The 16,908-nt window shown below is 40.9% G+C and overlaps 1 protein-coding gene across 3 annotated transcripts in view; it reads left to right on the top strand.

Moving 5' to 3' along the window:
* sertad2b (SERTA domain containing 2b) overlaps positions 1-16,908 on the top strand; it is a 41,491-nt gene that overhangs the window by 19,679 nt on the left and 4,904 nt on the right. The window contains exon 1 of one of the 3 annotated variants that reach the window (XM_042215087.1): positions 473-5,024. The exons of 1 other annotated variant lie outside the window; for it this stretch is intronic. Coding sequence is in view for 1 of the 2 variants with exons in the window: in XM_005949456.3 (XP_005949518.1) it covers positions 7,942-7,946 (5 nt within the window). In the remaining variant the exon portion in view is untranslated. One more of the 3 variants, XM_005949456.3, reaches the window with a different exon arrangement.

Below are 16,908 nucleotides of genomic sequence, written 5' to 3' on the forward strand. Positions count from 1 at the left end.
CAATCCATGAGTTTTGTAGTTTGTTTTTTTAATAATAGAATTCAAACCACAAGAATGAAGCATAAACTTATTGAATGAGGCGTTCTACACAGAACAATTCCAGCAAAATGCTCTAAGTCAGCGGTCCCCAAACCTTTTTGTGCCACGGACCAGTTTAATGTCAGACAATATTTTCACAGACCGGCCATTGAGGTGTCCCGGATAAATACAACAAAATAAAATAATTCGACCAAGACAAAAACTGTGGTATTTTGTAAATATAATAATAAACGCGAATTAACTTTGTAATTCTGTAACTTTATTAGCAGCGTCCTCCTGAAATGCAGCAACAACATTGAGAGTAACATCCTCCTCTCTGCCCCTTAATGCTCTCTGGTCGCTATGGTAACGTGTAAATATTTATTTCAATATATGACACACATATACAACACAGGAAAAGACCCAGGGAAACCGAGTTTACGATAAAAACCCTGAAAACCATAAATTTCACACCTGAGACTCTCGCGGCCCGGTACCAAATGACTCACGGGCCGGTCCGTGGCCCGGGGGTTGGGGACCGCTGCTCTAAGTGACTTCTAAGTTCAGTGACTTTAATTAGTTACCACACAGCGATCAGCTATAGTTTCTTTTACTGCGACACCTGTCAAAGCACCATTGATGTGAGTGAGGAAACTATCCATTCAGACCAAATGGAGAAACTGAACCATCTCCTCTGGACTCCTCGTTGCCATCCTGATGCTGGTGGAAGGCTAAAATCCAGCCCGAGCTGGTTAGTTCTCCTGTTCGTCTTTTGCTGAGCTGAGAACTTTCTCCATCATTGCGTGTACTTTCATCCACTACCTGTTTAACTGCATTTTCAGAATGAACACCTTAATGAGTCACTATCCAGTCTCAAGGTATAAAGTGGTAATACTCAACGCTTGCTGGTTAGCTTTAATAGCCTTCTCATAATCGTTTACACAACATCATAGCTGTTAAGTCTTCGCTTTCTCCTGATAATTTTTGTTAATTTCATTGGAATTTTTGAATTTTTCTTTTTTTTAAATTATTATTAAATGTTTTTACATCTTTATTTAAGCCTACGTAGTCTATTTTCATGAATGAAACTGATTTGGACTGCTTGGCCAACAGTGTAGCTATAAAACCTGACATCTCAGCTTTTGCACTAAAACCAGTGGCAGCTGTGGTTTCTGAGTTACAGTATCTCAAGATAATTAATCCCGTAATCATGAAATAAACTGTTTACCCGGGATCACCGCTTAATTGTCCAATTTAGTTTAGATAACAAACTTTATCCTAAGGATAAAGGGAAGAGCTCTTTAATGAAAGCAGCTTGTAAAGGTCATGGTGTACAGAAGCTTGTTGTCCCAAGATAAGCACACATTTATCATATTTAGACAACAGTTTTTTATTATGTAGCAACAGCGCAGTAATTCAAGTGCAGTCAAGTCATAGGCTTAAAAAGACTGAAAAGCCCCATTTGTCATCTCTGTGGATACGTAATGATATAATTGGGTCATGTCAACCATGAGATTGCAGTTTCAAGTCATGTGAGAGGCCTAAAGATTTGTGTTCTCTTTTGATGTGAGGGTTGCTCTGTGATTGAAGAACAGTAGGATGCAGTGCAACAAGTCCTAAAAGCCTGCTCGCACTCGTGTATTTTTTTCCTGCTGCACTCTTACAGCAGTACGGACTGGCTCCTAAATTTTCTACTCGGAGATTCAACATTTTATTAATGCTCTTCTGACTATGCCATTAATTGTAGATCTCATTAATGCTCATTTGGCTTGTGACAGCCTCCGTATAACATCAGCAGACATACCCGGCCATTGACTGTCACAGCAGCGTGCACAGATCACCAGCATTAGAAGAAAAACCATCAGGGAGTTTAAGCGCCATGACTGCATTTTGGAAGCATATTCGACTAAAATGGAAGCACTGTAGGAGGCCGAGTCGCCTTGCTTACTTGTACTTCCCCTTTTGAAGTGCATGAGTCAAGGCACTTAACAAGTGTTTGAAGTCTCAATGTAATGAGAAGAAAAAAGATGATGAAGTGTGTGTGTGAGAGAGAGAGAGAGGAACAGGCTCTGTCCACCTTTGTGTGGGCAGTTATATCAGTTTAGACTGTATAGCACAAAATTGTGCCACTAACTGCGGATATATCACATCAGGGATAAAGGATTTTGTGTGTATGCACGTGACCGAGGTAACAGCTGTGTCTGGGCCAAAGAGGGGGCAATGGTGGACTCTGATAAAGAGACGGGGCAAAGAGACAATGAGAGAGAAGAGGAGGAGGTAGAGACAAAGAGGGAGAATGGGAAAGAAAGCAGATGGGTGTTTTTTGGTGTGGAGCCCTTCCCCTCCCTGCTCCCCCCACCCCAATGTTTTCTCCATGTTGAGCCTGTGTGCCACACCCATGTCTAATAGTGTTAATAATATTCTCTTCACACACCCTCCCCAAATCTGTCAGCACACACGGATGTTTCTGCTGGTTTTACTCTTCTTCATTTTAAGACATAAACTTAAAGGGGAGAAGAATAACCAAAGATGATCAGCGGTGTAGTTTCCACTTGTGATAGAACGTAAACATTCTGTTGCACAATCCCTTTACAGTAAATCACAAGTACTTTGACATTAGATTAAGGTCCACTTGTGTGGGATGACAGAGTAATAATCCTTTACGATAACAAACAATGGGGACAAAGTATTTTAGCACTGTAATGTAGTTCACCACAAGCCATTTGCTTGCTCGATCAAGGGGCAATGGTACTGGTCTTTATATGAATTATATTTTATAGAAGATGTAATAATTACCATATAACTACATCTGGTTCATGCACTGGCTATTAAAGTTGGCATTGACCTGTGAAGGGCGAACCCAATGCAGAAGTGTCTTGAACCTACATTCTTTTTAATGACCAGCAGGGGGCGAATACCGTGGTTGCAAAAAACCCGCAGGTTTTGTAGAAGTCTCTGAGAAAACAGTCCTTTGCTCTCTTGCTATATGATCCCAGTAAAAAACGCCCTTTAAATGTTCAAGTCTTAATAAATTTTGATGGTCATCTTATTATAACAACACAAAAAAATGGTTATCTAATTTGGTAACGACTTAGTGTATCAATCACAAGATTTGCGTTTATAGTCAGATCTCCTCTTGACTTCTAGTTTCAAAAAGTGAAGAGGGCGATGGTGGAAACACTCAGCTCAAGGCTTCACAGCAAAACGTAAGAAACCAATGGTTGACCTCACAGTGCCCATCTCCATCTTTTATATACAGCCTATTAGTGACGACAGATGACGCACTCAAAAACTATATCATTGTTGAGTTAATTATTAAGTCGCTGAATGAAAAAAGCACTGAAGATTTAGTATTTATTTATTTGTTTATTGAAGACCAATTAAAAATAACTCAAAATAACAGTTCGTTTGTAACCATCCAGCTGAAATCCATTCACAAGAATCGAAATTCTTATCCTTATTATCCTGATTCTTTTTCACCCACTCTGGAAGCTGACCCAAATATCAGTTGGCTGATAGTGACAGCGACTGATCGCATTTGTCTCTATGCAGGAAAACTTGTGTATAGAATATAATGCATTCAGAGGGTAATTTTAGAAACACAAATGCACAAATCTGACTGTTTCCACATTTGTAGCTGTGGCACATTCAGTAGAGCATCAGTTAAAGGTGTGAAGACAGGTGTTGTCTTCACAGTCTTCACTAGTTTGTGATGTACATTGGTGGAAATTGCTGGAGCCTATCCCAGCTTAAATAGGGTGAAAGGTGGGCTACATGCTGGATAGGTTGGCAGTCCATTACGGGATTAACACAGAGAGATAAACAACCAAACAATTTGATATATCAATATCAGAATTTTCCTCCCCCTTAAAATAAGCAAATGAAGTATCAGATGGACTCAGTATCAGTAGTAACAGCAATTGTAGCAGTAATAACTGGAAATGTACAGTAGGCTGTTGTTGTAATGGTTGTAGTAATACAAGTAGCAGAGGTGTTAAAGTGTTCAGCAGGCACAGCAATGTGCCTTTAACACAGCAACTAAACTCAAGACTGCTTGCCATGCAGGACCGCATTTACTTCAGTGAATAAGTCACCAGCAGATGGTTGGAAGTTGCTGTGATACTTCCTGTATTACTAAGAAAAATACACAACTGAGGACATAATCAATACATTGTTCACGTCAACGGCACTTATGATTAACAGACACACGAGTGTGAATCAACTGTTGTGCTCGGTGGCATTTTTCAGCTCATGTGTCTGTATGAATTTAGAGAGCCTGATGATATGAAAATGCACCTCGTGTTGTCCTGCTGAGTATAAATGGAACATGATGTTCGTGATCTAATTCTGGTGACTGCCATAATCCCCGTGTTACCACCCAAAGGTGCAACACAGTGATGGATGAAAGCGCGGTGATGGATGGATGCAGCTTCATGCGCTGGGTGTTGAGTTGGACCAGTGAACTCACCGTGAGTCAGGTTCACAGTTATAGTGGCACACACACACACTCACACACACACACACACACGCACACAACCTGATATGTGATGAGTAAGTTATCTAGTTCCTGGTCTGACATGAGAACCTCGGAAAAAATGAAATAATTGAATGGCAGGAAAATATGTAGAATCGGAGAGACAAAAACAGAGGCACAGGAAGAAAATTAAGGTTAAGGCATCAGCAAAAACTTTTACTCAGTGAGGGAAATAAAAGAGCAAAGGAGAAATAAATAGATAAATGGAGGGAGGGAGGGATATTGTGGGTGCAGCTCTCTCCAGTTGGTGTTGCTATGGCCCTGCCCTCCCTGCTCACTGAGCCATTTCCTGTTTTTGACCTGAAATCTTTATTTAGAGCCATCCCTCCTCGCTGCTCTGCATTCATGAGTCAACTCAGAGTCCAGAGAGATGAACGCGCTACTAAAATCAGATCTCCATTCACCACAGAAACTACGTATGCACCCTGGCTAACCCACTGGTTATCTGTACAGCAGCCGGGGCTTCATTCGGGTCTGTTTGCATGATTAAGAAACAATAGGATACATCCTTGTTGCCAAAAATAACCATTTGTCTTTCTGATCTGTTGCTTCCACAAGTTCTTCAGTGCTGAATCATTGAACAAGTTCGTTTAAATAATACTGTACTTTGTATGTCTCTCAGCACTTATCTAAGCATGAATTTAGACCCTGTTATGCCAGAATTATAAATGAAGCAAGTGGAACATTACATGGTGGAATCAATGGAAGTTGTGTAAAAAGTCGCAGAAGCAAAAGCATTTGATTGTGTATTGAACTGTGATGTCTTTGGAGTTGTGAGAGAAAAGAGACCCCAAAACCTTGGAGTGTTGTTTGTCATTCACTCTTATGTCCTATAATCTGGTATACAGAAGAGAAAGAACTAGAAAGTTGATAGGAGTGAAATTTTAGAATTTGTGTCATGAAATTTTCATTGAATATCTGCTAATTACGAGCCAGAGCTTGTTATTGAGTGAAGAGATGTACGAGCCTGAGAAGAAAACGACACAAGACAGAGCTCAGGAAGCGTCTAGCAAATGAAGACTGTAAAGAAAAGACGAACATAGCTGCGGTGGCATCACAAATTGGTTTAAAGTCTTGATGTGCCATTTTAGGTATCAGATTCTTGTTGTTTTCTTTTTCTCTTTTTCCAAACTAAACATAACCACATTTGGAAAACAGTGTGGAACTGTTAGTATCAGCTGATACTATGATTGGCTGGCTAGCTTCGTTGGCAAAATGAGGGAGTAATTCAGTGTATAAGTGCAATTGCTTTTGCCAGTGTTAGCTGCTGTTAGCCTCTGTTAGCTGCAGTTAGTGATACATTTCTTAAAGTGGATCTTGCATTGTTGGACTCGGACATGTATATAGCAAATAAACTCTTATACGATGCAAAAATGTTATCAAACAAAACTGCAGTTTTGAATATTAACTTGGATAATGTTTAGCCAGCATGTTGTCAACTGTCTAGAGACAGATGGGTCTCATGTCTAGTCTGCAGGTGGCGTTGCCTCTTTCATTTGTGTTTTTGCATCTTTGGTAACGGGGACCCCATCTCAGATGATAAAGCATATGTGTTTTATTTGCCTGAATGGTATGCGAGCACCTAAGAGATCTCATCTCCTCTGCCTTTGGCGTAATGCGTGCATGTAGTAGCCACGTATAATATGCGATTGGCAGAACAGCGATGTCCACTGCTATCAAGATAGCTTTACTAGATTATTTCTAGGTTTATGACAATTAATCAGTTTGCTGGAAAACATTGTTACAGACTCATCACTGAATACTTGTCAGTACAATATTCTTTTTATTATTATTATTAAATAACCAAAAAATAACTTGATTGCCATTTTTTTTTTAATTTCTCAGTTAGACTAACCTGTTTCATATAACATATGGTTTAAAAAAATCATTAAAAAAACCTGATAGCCAAAATGCCGAGCTTAAACTTACGGGACGGGACTTTACTAAACAATGAGTGACACTGTAATTTGTGTCCACCTATATTTACAGCCTCTTTGCTGCTTGTTATAATTGAGCTGTAGAAATAGCTTACATTGTCATCACCAAAGTTTCTAAACCAAATATCTTGAAAAGATGCACAGGTGACTTTTATTGTGTACTTCCTGGTGTGAGCAGTGTACCTTAAAGGTCTAATTCCTGTTTTTGCCACCTTTAAAACCACAGAAACTGACAGTTGGTATCTGGAAACACTGAGGTCCAGTAGATGGGAATACAACAAGTTGATTAAAGGCTGCCCTAGGAACATGCCGCCTGTCTTAAAAAAGTGTTATGAGGCTATATTAGGGCACAACTGGGCAGCGTGCAACAGAGGGCATCGGGGCCACAAACGGTCTGTGTGCCCATTTTGTGCCTCAGGATGCGCCGGTGAACTGGTGTTTTTGTCTGCACGGAGCAGACTGCCGGGTTTTGTTTGAGTTTACCGGACATCACCCTGCCATCTGCTGCAGAGTAGGATGGATGTCAGTAACCAGCTAAAAAGGCACCGGCCGTGCACTCTTCATTTCCGTCACCACTGACTACTGTTGTATTAATCAAGGAATAAATGAATGAATTTCATCTTTTTAATGCATTCGACAATATGAAATAGCGAAAAAAATCTGAAACGAGTATAAAATTGCTTATATATAAGAAGCCTTGACAATGCATTAATTTCGTTTCTAATGTTATTAATGTTTAATTAACTAGTCTTACACTGAGTGGGAGAGAGAAGGCACAGCGTTAAGACATTGTGTGTGTTTGTGTGTGTGTGTGTGAGAGAGAGAGCGAGTGAGTGTGTGGGTGGAAGGGTGGGCGGGGCAAAGTTGACGACGCTGCCTTTCGGGGCAGCTGTTCGGTTTCAGCTTCTCTTGTGGCGTTCAAGTGTTCCTCGTAAATATATGAACCATGACAAAAATGGATTCTGGCATAACGGTAATTATGCAGTTGTTAAATTAAAGTGGCATCGGGAGTGTAACTGATGCTCAATGGAAAGCCACTTCCAGAAACTCAATTCCATCTAACAAGGAAAGAATGCGTATTTGTTAAGGGCTGTGTATTCTTACTACACATTTTGTCGATCCGTCAAAGTGAAACGTTTAAAAAGAAAATATATCAGCCCTCCTAAGTATCCGATAGTAGATTTTCATGTGTGCCACATAACCCTAACAAACTCATTTTTTTCGGAAAATGACACTAAAGTGCGGGACATTAGCGCACGTGCTTTTCACCTCGCGAGCGGGTCCGGCAGCTCTTGAAGGCAGCAGCGTTCCTGTAAGCGGAGGCAGTTTTCTCCTCCTATCAGCGCCATTGTGTGACAGAGTCTCCGGGAGCTCGGACGGACTGGTTTTCTGTAGGCGACGGGACTGTTTAAATACCCTCCATGTTACTCTTTAAACACCCGGCGGACCTGGATGCGGTAAGACGTCGTTTCTCACATTTAAAGAGCAAAGCAAAAAACACGCCGAACAAGTATGTTAAATTTCGGCGTGACTGTGTAATTTATTGGTAATGAATAATAGAAACGATGAGGGCTAGTGTTTCAGGGCTGCTGCGGGGTAGCTGAGTCTTGTTGAAAAAGTTTCACTATTAATATTTGCAATTACCAGTTCGCTCTGTACTTCCACGGACCGTCGTTCTCTCTGTTATACAAACTCAGTCCAGCTGACAGAGTCGAGCCAGGAGCCGCCACTTCTGAGTTGGTCTGTCCGATAAACTTTTCAGTCCTCAAAATACACTGAAGGCTTTCACTGAAGAAAAACGTGAAATAAATAGACAGGTTATCTTTGACTACTGTTTATCTGCAGGTAATTTGAACATTTGGCTGTAAAAAATGACACAAGTCGGTGTCAACACACTTACGTTTAATTGGCAATCAAACAAACATGTAAAGTCAACTTAGTAGAAGTGAGTTGACAACAACAAGACATAAAAGTCAGGTTTGATGTCTGAGTATATTTCAATGGTATCTATTTTATAATGTGTTATTACATATATATATATATATATATAATATATATATATATATATATATATATATACTATATATGTTATCTATAGTATTAGTTGTGTGGTGTGTTGTGTGATGTAGTGCTGTGTGTGTAATATATTAATATACACATATATGTATGATATATAATAGTATATGCATTTCTGGATGTGTATACTAAATATTTTCCTACGTGTGTGTGTGTGTGTGTGTGTGTGTGTGTGTGTGTGTGTGTGTGTGTTTATACATAATGCAGCCACTACGGCTGCCACTTCCTCGTAATCCCGTCATACAAAAATTGGCTGCAGTTCGGCAACGTTCAGCAGAGGGCGCTGAGGAGCCAGTCCCCAATCTATTGGGTGAGCTACTTGAATAAATTATTTAAATAAAGTAATTAATTACATTGGCTTCTTAAGGAAAAGAACGCATTTTAATTTGGACAAAAAGACACTTAAGTCCTTTTGGCTTTCCTAATAGGAAGCTACTAGCATTCTTCTATTCCATGCTGATTGATCCATTAAAGGATTTATGAAATGATAAACAATGGCTAGACATGTAGAACTGTAAAGAAATTGACCTATGTCTAAGCAGCAGTTGGTTGTGGTTGCTGGTTCGTGTCTTAAGTGAAAATCGTAGAGTGGCTCTTGGTACTGTGACATGTCTTAACACTCCCAGAAAAGCTTTTTGGTGAAATCAAAACCTGGAAACAAAACAAAGTTTCAGCTCCATAGGGCTCCCACTCATTCTGGACTATCTCGTGAGCCCCCCGCTACGATATCCTGCTATTGGCTACCTTTGTGAGACGTAGTGTTGGACACCAGTGAAGCAGTGAACTGTGTTTCTTAAACCTAAGTAAGTGTAGCTGTTGTGGTAAAGTTGAGGGGCCTCTAATTTTCATAAGAAGCACCACAACACATACGAGAACTCCTCTAATGACAGCAGCTCCTCACTTTTTGGTTGTGACCTGCAAGCTGTGCATCAGCCATGTCAGAGGTACTTACTTTGCGCTCACGAGTACCCACAACATAGACCTAGCATCAGACCACAGACAGTCAGCAGATGTGCTGCAGAGTTATACAACTGTAAATGAGCAGAAAACCACACGGGGGGAGAGAGGAAAGCCTAGTTTTTACTGAATGGGGAAGTCCTCAGGAGGTCCCCAAATTCCAGGTAGGGTCTAGAGTCCATTTAATATTTCCAAATTGTACTATTTGGTTTACTGGAGCATTTCCAGTTCTGGAAAAAACAATCCTGATTTTATTTTTGCACCCAGGCAGCTCGTTCAGCTCATGCTGCCATCTCCAGAACAAATGCATCAGCATCGAGCTGGGAGGAAAACATTAAAGCTCAGAGAGCCTGGATGTTGCAGAAGACATGACAGCTGCAGGCTTTTATTTTGAATCTGTAAGACCTGATAATAACAGAGTTTGATGCATGAGGGGTGGTTAATGTAGGTGAGCTGTATACCTTTAGCATGTGTGAGCGGTGCAGTAGCAAGGCTTGGTTTGTGCTGATGTGGATTATATTCAAGTAATACGGGTGCTGTCTGCAGTTGAAACGATGACACTCGCAGTACTGAAGCTGGTGCTGCTGTAACAAGGTGGGCACTGTGGTAAAAAGGCAGATTTTTGCCATGATGTGGCGCGTGCTGCAGTAATAAGGCGCATACTGCAGTAATAAGGTGGGTACTACTTCACACCCGATGACCAGACATGTCAACGCTGTAGATTTCTGCAGTTTCAGAGGCTTTGTCACTGGAAGTGTCAAGCTGTTTTCTCCCTCGGTGGCTCAGTGGAGAGAGTGGAGCGCTCAACAGCATGTAGACATGTCTGCTGACCTAAATCTGCTCTCTTCTTCTGCCTTTTATTTATAGACTTAAGTGTGCGTCTGTGTGTGTGTGTGTGTGTGTGTGAGAGAGAGAGAGAGACAGAGAGACAGAGAGAGTCAGTTTGTGCATGAATATAAAAAATTACCAGAAATTTGAGAAACACACGCTCACTTTTTGTGCTTGTTCATTGTGTGCTACTGCATAGTTCTTTAGGAAGTGGAAAATGGTGAACTGTCCCTTTAACAGAAGTGAGCAAAGTTATGATGTTATATAAAAAGGCACCTGACATGGCTGTCTTTTATGATTGACATAGGGTCCAGTGTACTGACTGGGGGGCCCTGAGTGGCAAAGCCCCTCTGAAATGTGTCATATCAGTTCAGCTATGTGCAGAAATTAGGGAAGGAAACAAGGAGGCTGGATCCCCTTTTTCTGGGAAAAATTGTGAATGCATGTTTTTTTTTTATTAATATAAAAAGTTTTGGCACCTGTTGAAGAAGTTTTGGTTTCCCATAAAAAGGAAAATCACCTGGATTGAGACACAAAACATGCTTTAAACGCTCCTGTGGATTTAAGCTTTAATATATTCTTAGTTGCTAGTTACACCTACATTAATAACAAGGTTTTATGTGCTATGTGTTCTATTTTTTGCACCTCATATTATAATCTAATCCAAACTTCAACTAAATACTACCAGCTACGTGTGTCTAATAAACAGGCTACTGAATATAGCTTTATCATGAGTCCAGGGGGAAGAAAGTGTCCCTGAACTTCGGACTTCTTTTTCACTGTTCTTTAACCTTAACACTGCGAGTAATGTTGGTGGTCCGAACTAGAGCATGTGAAAAATCTCTTAAGTAACTTTAGACTTTTCAAACACTGTGAATGTGTGACTTTGATTTATGTAGTCAAACATGAATCTGAAAAATGAATTCTGATGCATTTAAAGCCCAGAAATGAAGTATTTGCGGCGTCAGCGAGGTCCTCAAGACTTTTTGTTTTAGCATCACTTCACAAAAAGGGTCAAAATGCAACCTGTGCTTGCCGTGCCAGTACTCTCTCACACACACATGCGCACACACACCGGTGCTTCTTTATTAATGGGATGTTGCATGTTGTCCAGTTGGAGCTGCAGTGTTTTGTAACCATGTCCGTCATTATGTAAGAGATCGTAGTGAATTCCCTGTCTGATACCCAGCTGACCTCTGTCATGTGAGTGTTTATGATCACTATGAGACACACACACACACACACACACACACACACACACACACACACACACACACACACACACACACAGATGGACATTGTTTCCAGCAGTATGATTGGCTTATTTATTTTGCTTTGGACGCTCTACTACCATCTGTCCTCCCTCCTTGTTGTTCCACAGAAGCACTCAGGAACATTTTTTTCCCAGGGATTTGAAAATAAAAGTGTTTTCCAGATTAAGGATGTCTTGTATAAATGGAATTTGTTGGGCCACAACTGACCTCTTATTCAAAATATTATGATAAAATTACACTGCACAATTGCACTTGAATTTGCTGGAGGTGAAATCACAAATGGAATGGCCTTCGCTTCTGTAATCAACCTTTTTTCACCTTCTCCACATCTTCTTTTTAAACCACATGTGCAAGGTGAACCTTGGCTTGCTTAATGAAAAGTCTTTTGGGGAATGACATACGTGTGTTTTCTTCTTTTATTAGAGGTCAAGGAAAAAGAGAACATTTAAGGGAGAAGAAAAGGCAGCAAGGCGTTGATAAGGATTTTCAATGATTGTCGATGCTTATGAGTAATTGAGGCACGCCTCAGTGCATGTGTGCAAGCACTCAAATATGTCAGAAAACCGGTATTCTTACAGTAGTAGACAGAGCAGGAGCAGTATCAGCTGTAGTAGCTTGTATCGTCATAGTGTAATTGTATCTTAAGTTGTGTGTGGAAGTGTAGAAGCTGGTGAGCGTAGTCAGTCTGGTCAGGCCAGAACTACACCATCTCTTCCTCTGGGTTTTGTCTGGAATGTGTTTACTAGTTCTGCATTGTGCGTGTGTGTTTGTGTGTGAGTGTGAGTGAGAGAGGAAAAAAGAGGGAGACACAGAGGAGTGAGTTGGACAGCGTCGTCCTCATGTGCAGAGCTGGGTGCATTACAGTGAGGAAGAACGGGATGGCGCAGTCATGCCTGCAGACTGCTGTCGAACACGCGTCCAACTTTGACTGCTTTCTTGCTCGACCTGCAGGAGTGTAGTGGAGTGTTTGCACTTTGTGCATCTAGAGAACCTGAAATAGCCCGATGTGGAGGTGAGGGGGTGGGAGGGGTGGATGCGCAGCTGAGGCATGGAAACCAGCGTATCCGGTTACAGGATCATAATATCACTGCAGAGTCCATCCACTAGCACTGCACTACTGCACAACACACACTCACTACAGTCAGCTCTCGGAGTACCATGCACAGCCCGCATGTCTGTGCGTTTACAGGCTAACATGCACTTCCACTCAGCAGAGCTCACCTCTGCATGTAAAAAAAGCTCTACATGGTCCTTTACTGTGATTTTGGGATTCGATTCACACCATGCTCTTTATTTGTTCATGCAAAGTCATCCCTTCTTATCGGTCATCTTTTCCTCTTCGCTTCATGTGATTGTCTTACTAGAAAGGCCACTTTTCTGAAAGCTTTGTCAGCTTTTAATGTAATCATATCTTTATCACACGCTTAGCTGCAAGCACCTATCAGATTGTAAATTTCACGTTAAGGTGCTATTTGATTGTAGCGTGGTTCTATCAGTTGCAGTAAATCCTTCCTTTATGAAGTAGACGAGCCCAAAGACATTCAGGGGGCCAGCCCAGTGTGTGGTTAGCTCTTGGTTTTGTATCAGGATATTTGGTGATATTTTACGCTGCAGGCAACACCAAAGAAATGCTTCTTTTGACAAATGTTTTTCTCATGAATCTGATGACTCTGATAGGAGTAATTGTTTATGTATTGATTTGGATTTGTTTGGTATATTTTGCAAAGGCAAGGAGAAAAGGATTAAACGCAATAAATAAACAGTTTTTGTTTGCCTTACTTAGATATTGGACTTTGAGTAAAGTTTTGTCTACTTTGTATCGTCTGCCTCTGATATGATGATGGTTGTAACCTTTCACAGAGTATTGTTACTTCTGTAACTACTGATTTTGTTTTGCAACTCTGTATCAAATGTAATGTAGTGAGTACAAGGGAAAAATTAGTTCTATTTTTGACCTTCAGAACTGCAGCTTGTTGTATTTCTACTCAAAGCTTCTTTGCTTTGAAGGTCGGAATATACCTTTTACTATGTTTACCTCATGGGAAAAAGGTAGTTTTAATACCTTACTTTGCAAGACAGCTAACAGTGATTCACGTCGTCACAATGACCTTGAATAAAGATCGCGGCTCCATTTTAGAGCGTAGCACTCCTCCACGGCTATGCTTTATCACTTCGACTCATTTATGACCTGTTTTTCTTCCCCTCGTGCGGTCATATCTAGACATGGCTCATAGAGAGTAGGATGGTGCTGGGCCTGTGAACTTTGACAGCCGTCAGAACGGGGAGGTGGAGGGTGTGATGTAAATGCTGAAGGGCGGATGAAAAAGAACGACTGAGAAGAAGTAAAATTCCAGAAAGTGAGCGAAGAAGATGTGGAGTAGAAGGAAAGGGAAGAGGAGGATAATGAAGTGGAATGTAAGGGGTGGGGCACCTCTGGTATGTCAGCCCTGCACTCAGTGTGTGCGAATGTGTGTGTGAGCCTAAACACCCCACCATGACTCAGTGAGTCAGACATGCGCAGCTGCTTCAGCTCTCAATCACACACCCGCAAAATGCTTTGAAACTATCTCTGTTGCTCTCTCTTTGATTCTCTGTTTCTGTCTCTCTCTGACACTCTCTGATTCGCCATTTCCCTGGAAGATCCACAAGCAGCTGCAGTGGGTGGAGAGGCTGCTTTTTTAAATTAACACACACACACAAATGTTAAAAATCAGTCATTCATTTTTGAATGAACTCCCAACAATTTCTTTACTGCAGTAAAGAAACACATAGTTTAAAAAATGTGTTGATTTTTCAAACTATTTCTTTGTGGATTAGTGTTGACACACAAAGGCTGTTTAGAAAAGATTCATGTAGCTTCTGGGACTGAAAGGTGAAGACAATGCTGTGGTGCATTAATCCTGCATTCTTTCTATTGGCCAGCAGGGGGCAACTCCTCTGGTTTCAAAGAGTTTTGTTGAATAAGTCTATGGAAAACTGGCCCAACTAACACTCAATCATCACGGTTTCAAAAAAAATGGCAACACTGAAAATGCTCAAGTTGAGACACCACAAACTAGCGGATGAAATCTTAGAGGTCCTCCCTCTATCAGCACAGAGCAAGCAAGGCTTAGCCTAACATCTTGAGGATAATTATAATTTAACAAAAAACAGAGTTTAAGAGACTACTTGAGCACACCTGATGCACATCATGAAGCTAATGAAGCATCTGCCCAAACTCAGACTGCTGAAAAGTGTGCCATGCAGATAGATAGAGCAAGCTTTTCCTCCAAGGCTGGCTATCTCTGGACACTCTCTCACCTGGGGCTGAAGCAGTGGGGTGCTTAGTGGTCTCTCTTTCATCTGATGATGGCTGTCTAAACTATAGCAACCAGCCCAGCCTTTAATCCAGTGTGTCCTCCACAGCTCACAGGATTTTTAAATAGCAATGTTATTTTTCGTAACATGATCAAGAAAAGTCCTCATTTAATTTTTTTGTGAACAGCTTTTGTTTTTGTTTTATTATCAAGGTCACTATGACATATATAACAAAGAAGTCTAAAATTAAAACAAAAGTAAAAATGTAGTTTGTTTTCTTTGCTGTTTTTCAGATTTTTGTCCACATATATGATATACAAACTATAATTTAATAATAAAGACAATCCTACAGTTTTGAAATGTCTTGCTTTTGAGGGGAACAGCTTGATGAGAATAAGTGAATAAGCCAGGACTAGTTCATACAAAATAAAATGTTAATACTTCTGATTCTCCACACTTGAAGAGCTGGCTGTCACAAGAATGGAGGAGATGTGATATTGTTTATAGGTGGAGAAATTCATAGTTTTCATACGTGCACTCAAAAAAATTGAATGAACATGAAACAATTAGGGAAAGGATTTTTTTAATGTGATTAAATTGCTGTATTTTCGTCTTATACAATTCTGTTATTCCAACTTAAAGCATTTGAGTTGGACCAACTTAGTTAATTAATGATGAATCAACTTATTTACTGCAGTTGAGTCCAATTTAATAAAGCTTTGTAATGTGCATCTTTTTTCCCCTCCAGTTGAATGGATTTATAACAAATTTCACACAGCAGTCACTCCATACTAAAAAAAGAAGTAGGGAAGTTATGATTTCAAGGCTTGATACAGAATTTTCTTTATGTTTTTGTCCTTGGTGGGTGCATAGCTGCAATTATTTAAAACCAGATATATATGAAAATGTTCGTTGTCAGACTAAGACTTTTAACAGGTTAAACCACAATAAATAACCACAATAAATAGCAATAGCATGTAGCCTAACATCCTGTAACAACAGCGAAATGTTACCAACAACCTGTGTATGGTCACCCAACAGTCTGAACCAACAGATCTGTAAGGTCTCAATAATGATGCAACTGGGGGTTCAGTGCCTGGCCCAAAAGCAACCGAGCAGCAGTGATTTGCTAGAGGGAGGAGAAAATGTTGCTCATTTCCCTCCCACCGTACCAGAGCAGTCTCACCTCCTCTTCTACTTCCTCTTCTCACTTTTTCCCCTCCTCCTCCTTGTCTTCCTCCTCTTCCTTCCTGCTCCGCCCCCATCCCCCTTCCCTCCCCTTCTCCACCAACACCACCACCTATCCCCCCCACACCCCCCGCCTTCCCTCCAGTTCTTTGTCATCTCTTTGGGTGAATTCCCAGCTGACTCTGTTTGTCATGGCAACCAACCAGTCGTGGTGACTGGGCCTGCAGCTCCTGCTTCCTGTGTGTGTGTGTGTGTGTGTGTGTGTGTGTGTGTGTGTGTGTGTGTGTGTGTGTGTGAGGAATGAAGAGACGCATGCGCAGTGTGTATGTGTGTAGACAGCGGCTGGCTGCATGAGCCTGTCAGCCTGGATTAAAGTCAAACATACTGCAGCAATGCCTTTCTTTCTTTCTTTCTTTCTTTCTTTCTTTCTTTCTTTCTTTCTTTCTTTCTTTCTTTCTTTCTTTCTTTCTTTCTTTCTTTTTTGCAGCACAGAAACAATTCAGTAGATACATGTATCTCTTAAAGCTACTATGTTTATTCAGGGAATTTCGTGCAATAATCTCTCTCAGCCGTTTTTCTCCTACTGTCCCCCCACCACCTCCTACTTAGTAACTCGGTGTGCTATTCTAATGTGGCACGAGGAGGGAGAGTGGAGGGGGTGGGCTTTAAATCTGGCCTCTGATCCTGTGGTACAGCAGGGAGCGCTGCTATTACATAACTTCTTGTGTGTGTGTGTGTGTGTGTGTGTGTGTGTGTGTGTGTGTGTGTGTGTGTGTGTGTGTGTGTGTGTGTGTGTGTG

Source organism: Haplochromis burtoni, unplaced genomic scaffold (assembly GCF_018398535.1).
Source record: "Haplochromis burtoni strain Fernald_Lab_line unplaced genomic scaffold, NCSU_Asbu1 Contig_656, whole genome shotgun sequence".
Classification (NCBI taxonomy): domain Eukaryota; kingdom Metazoa; phylum Chordata; class Actinopteri; order Cichliformes; family Cichlidae; genus Haplochromis; species Haplochromis burtoni.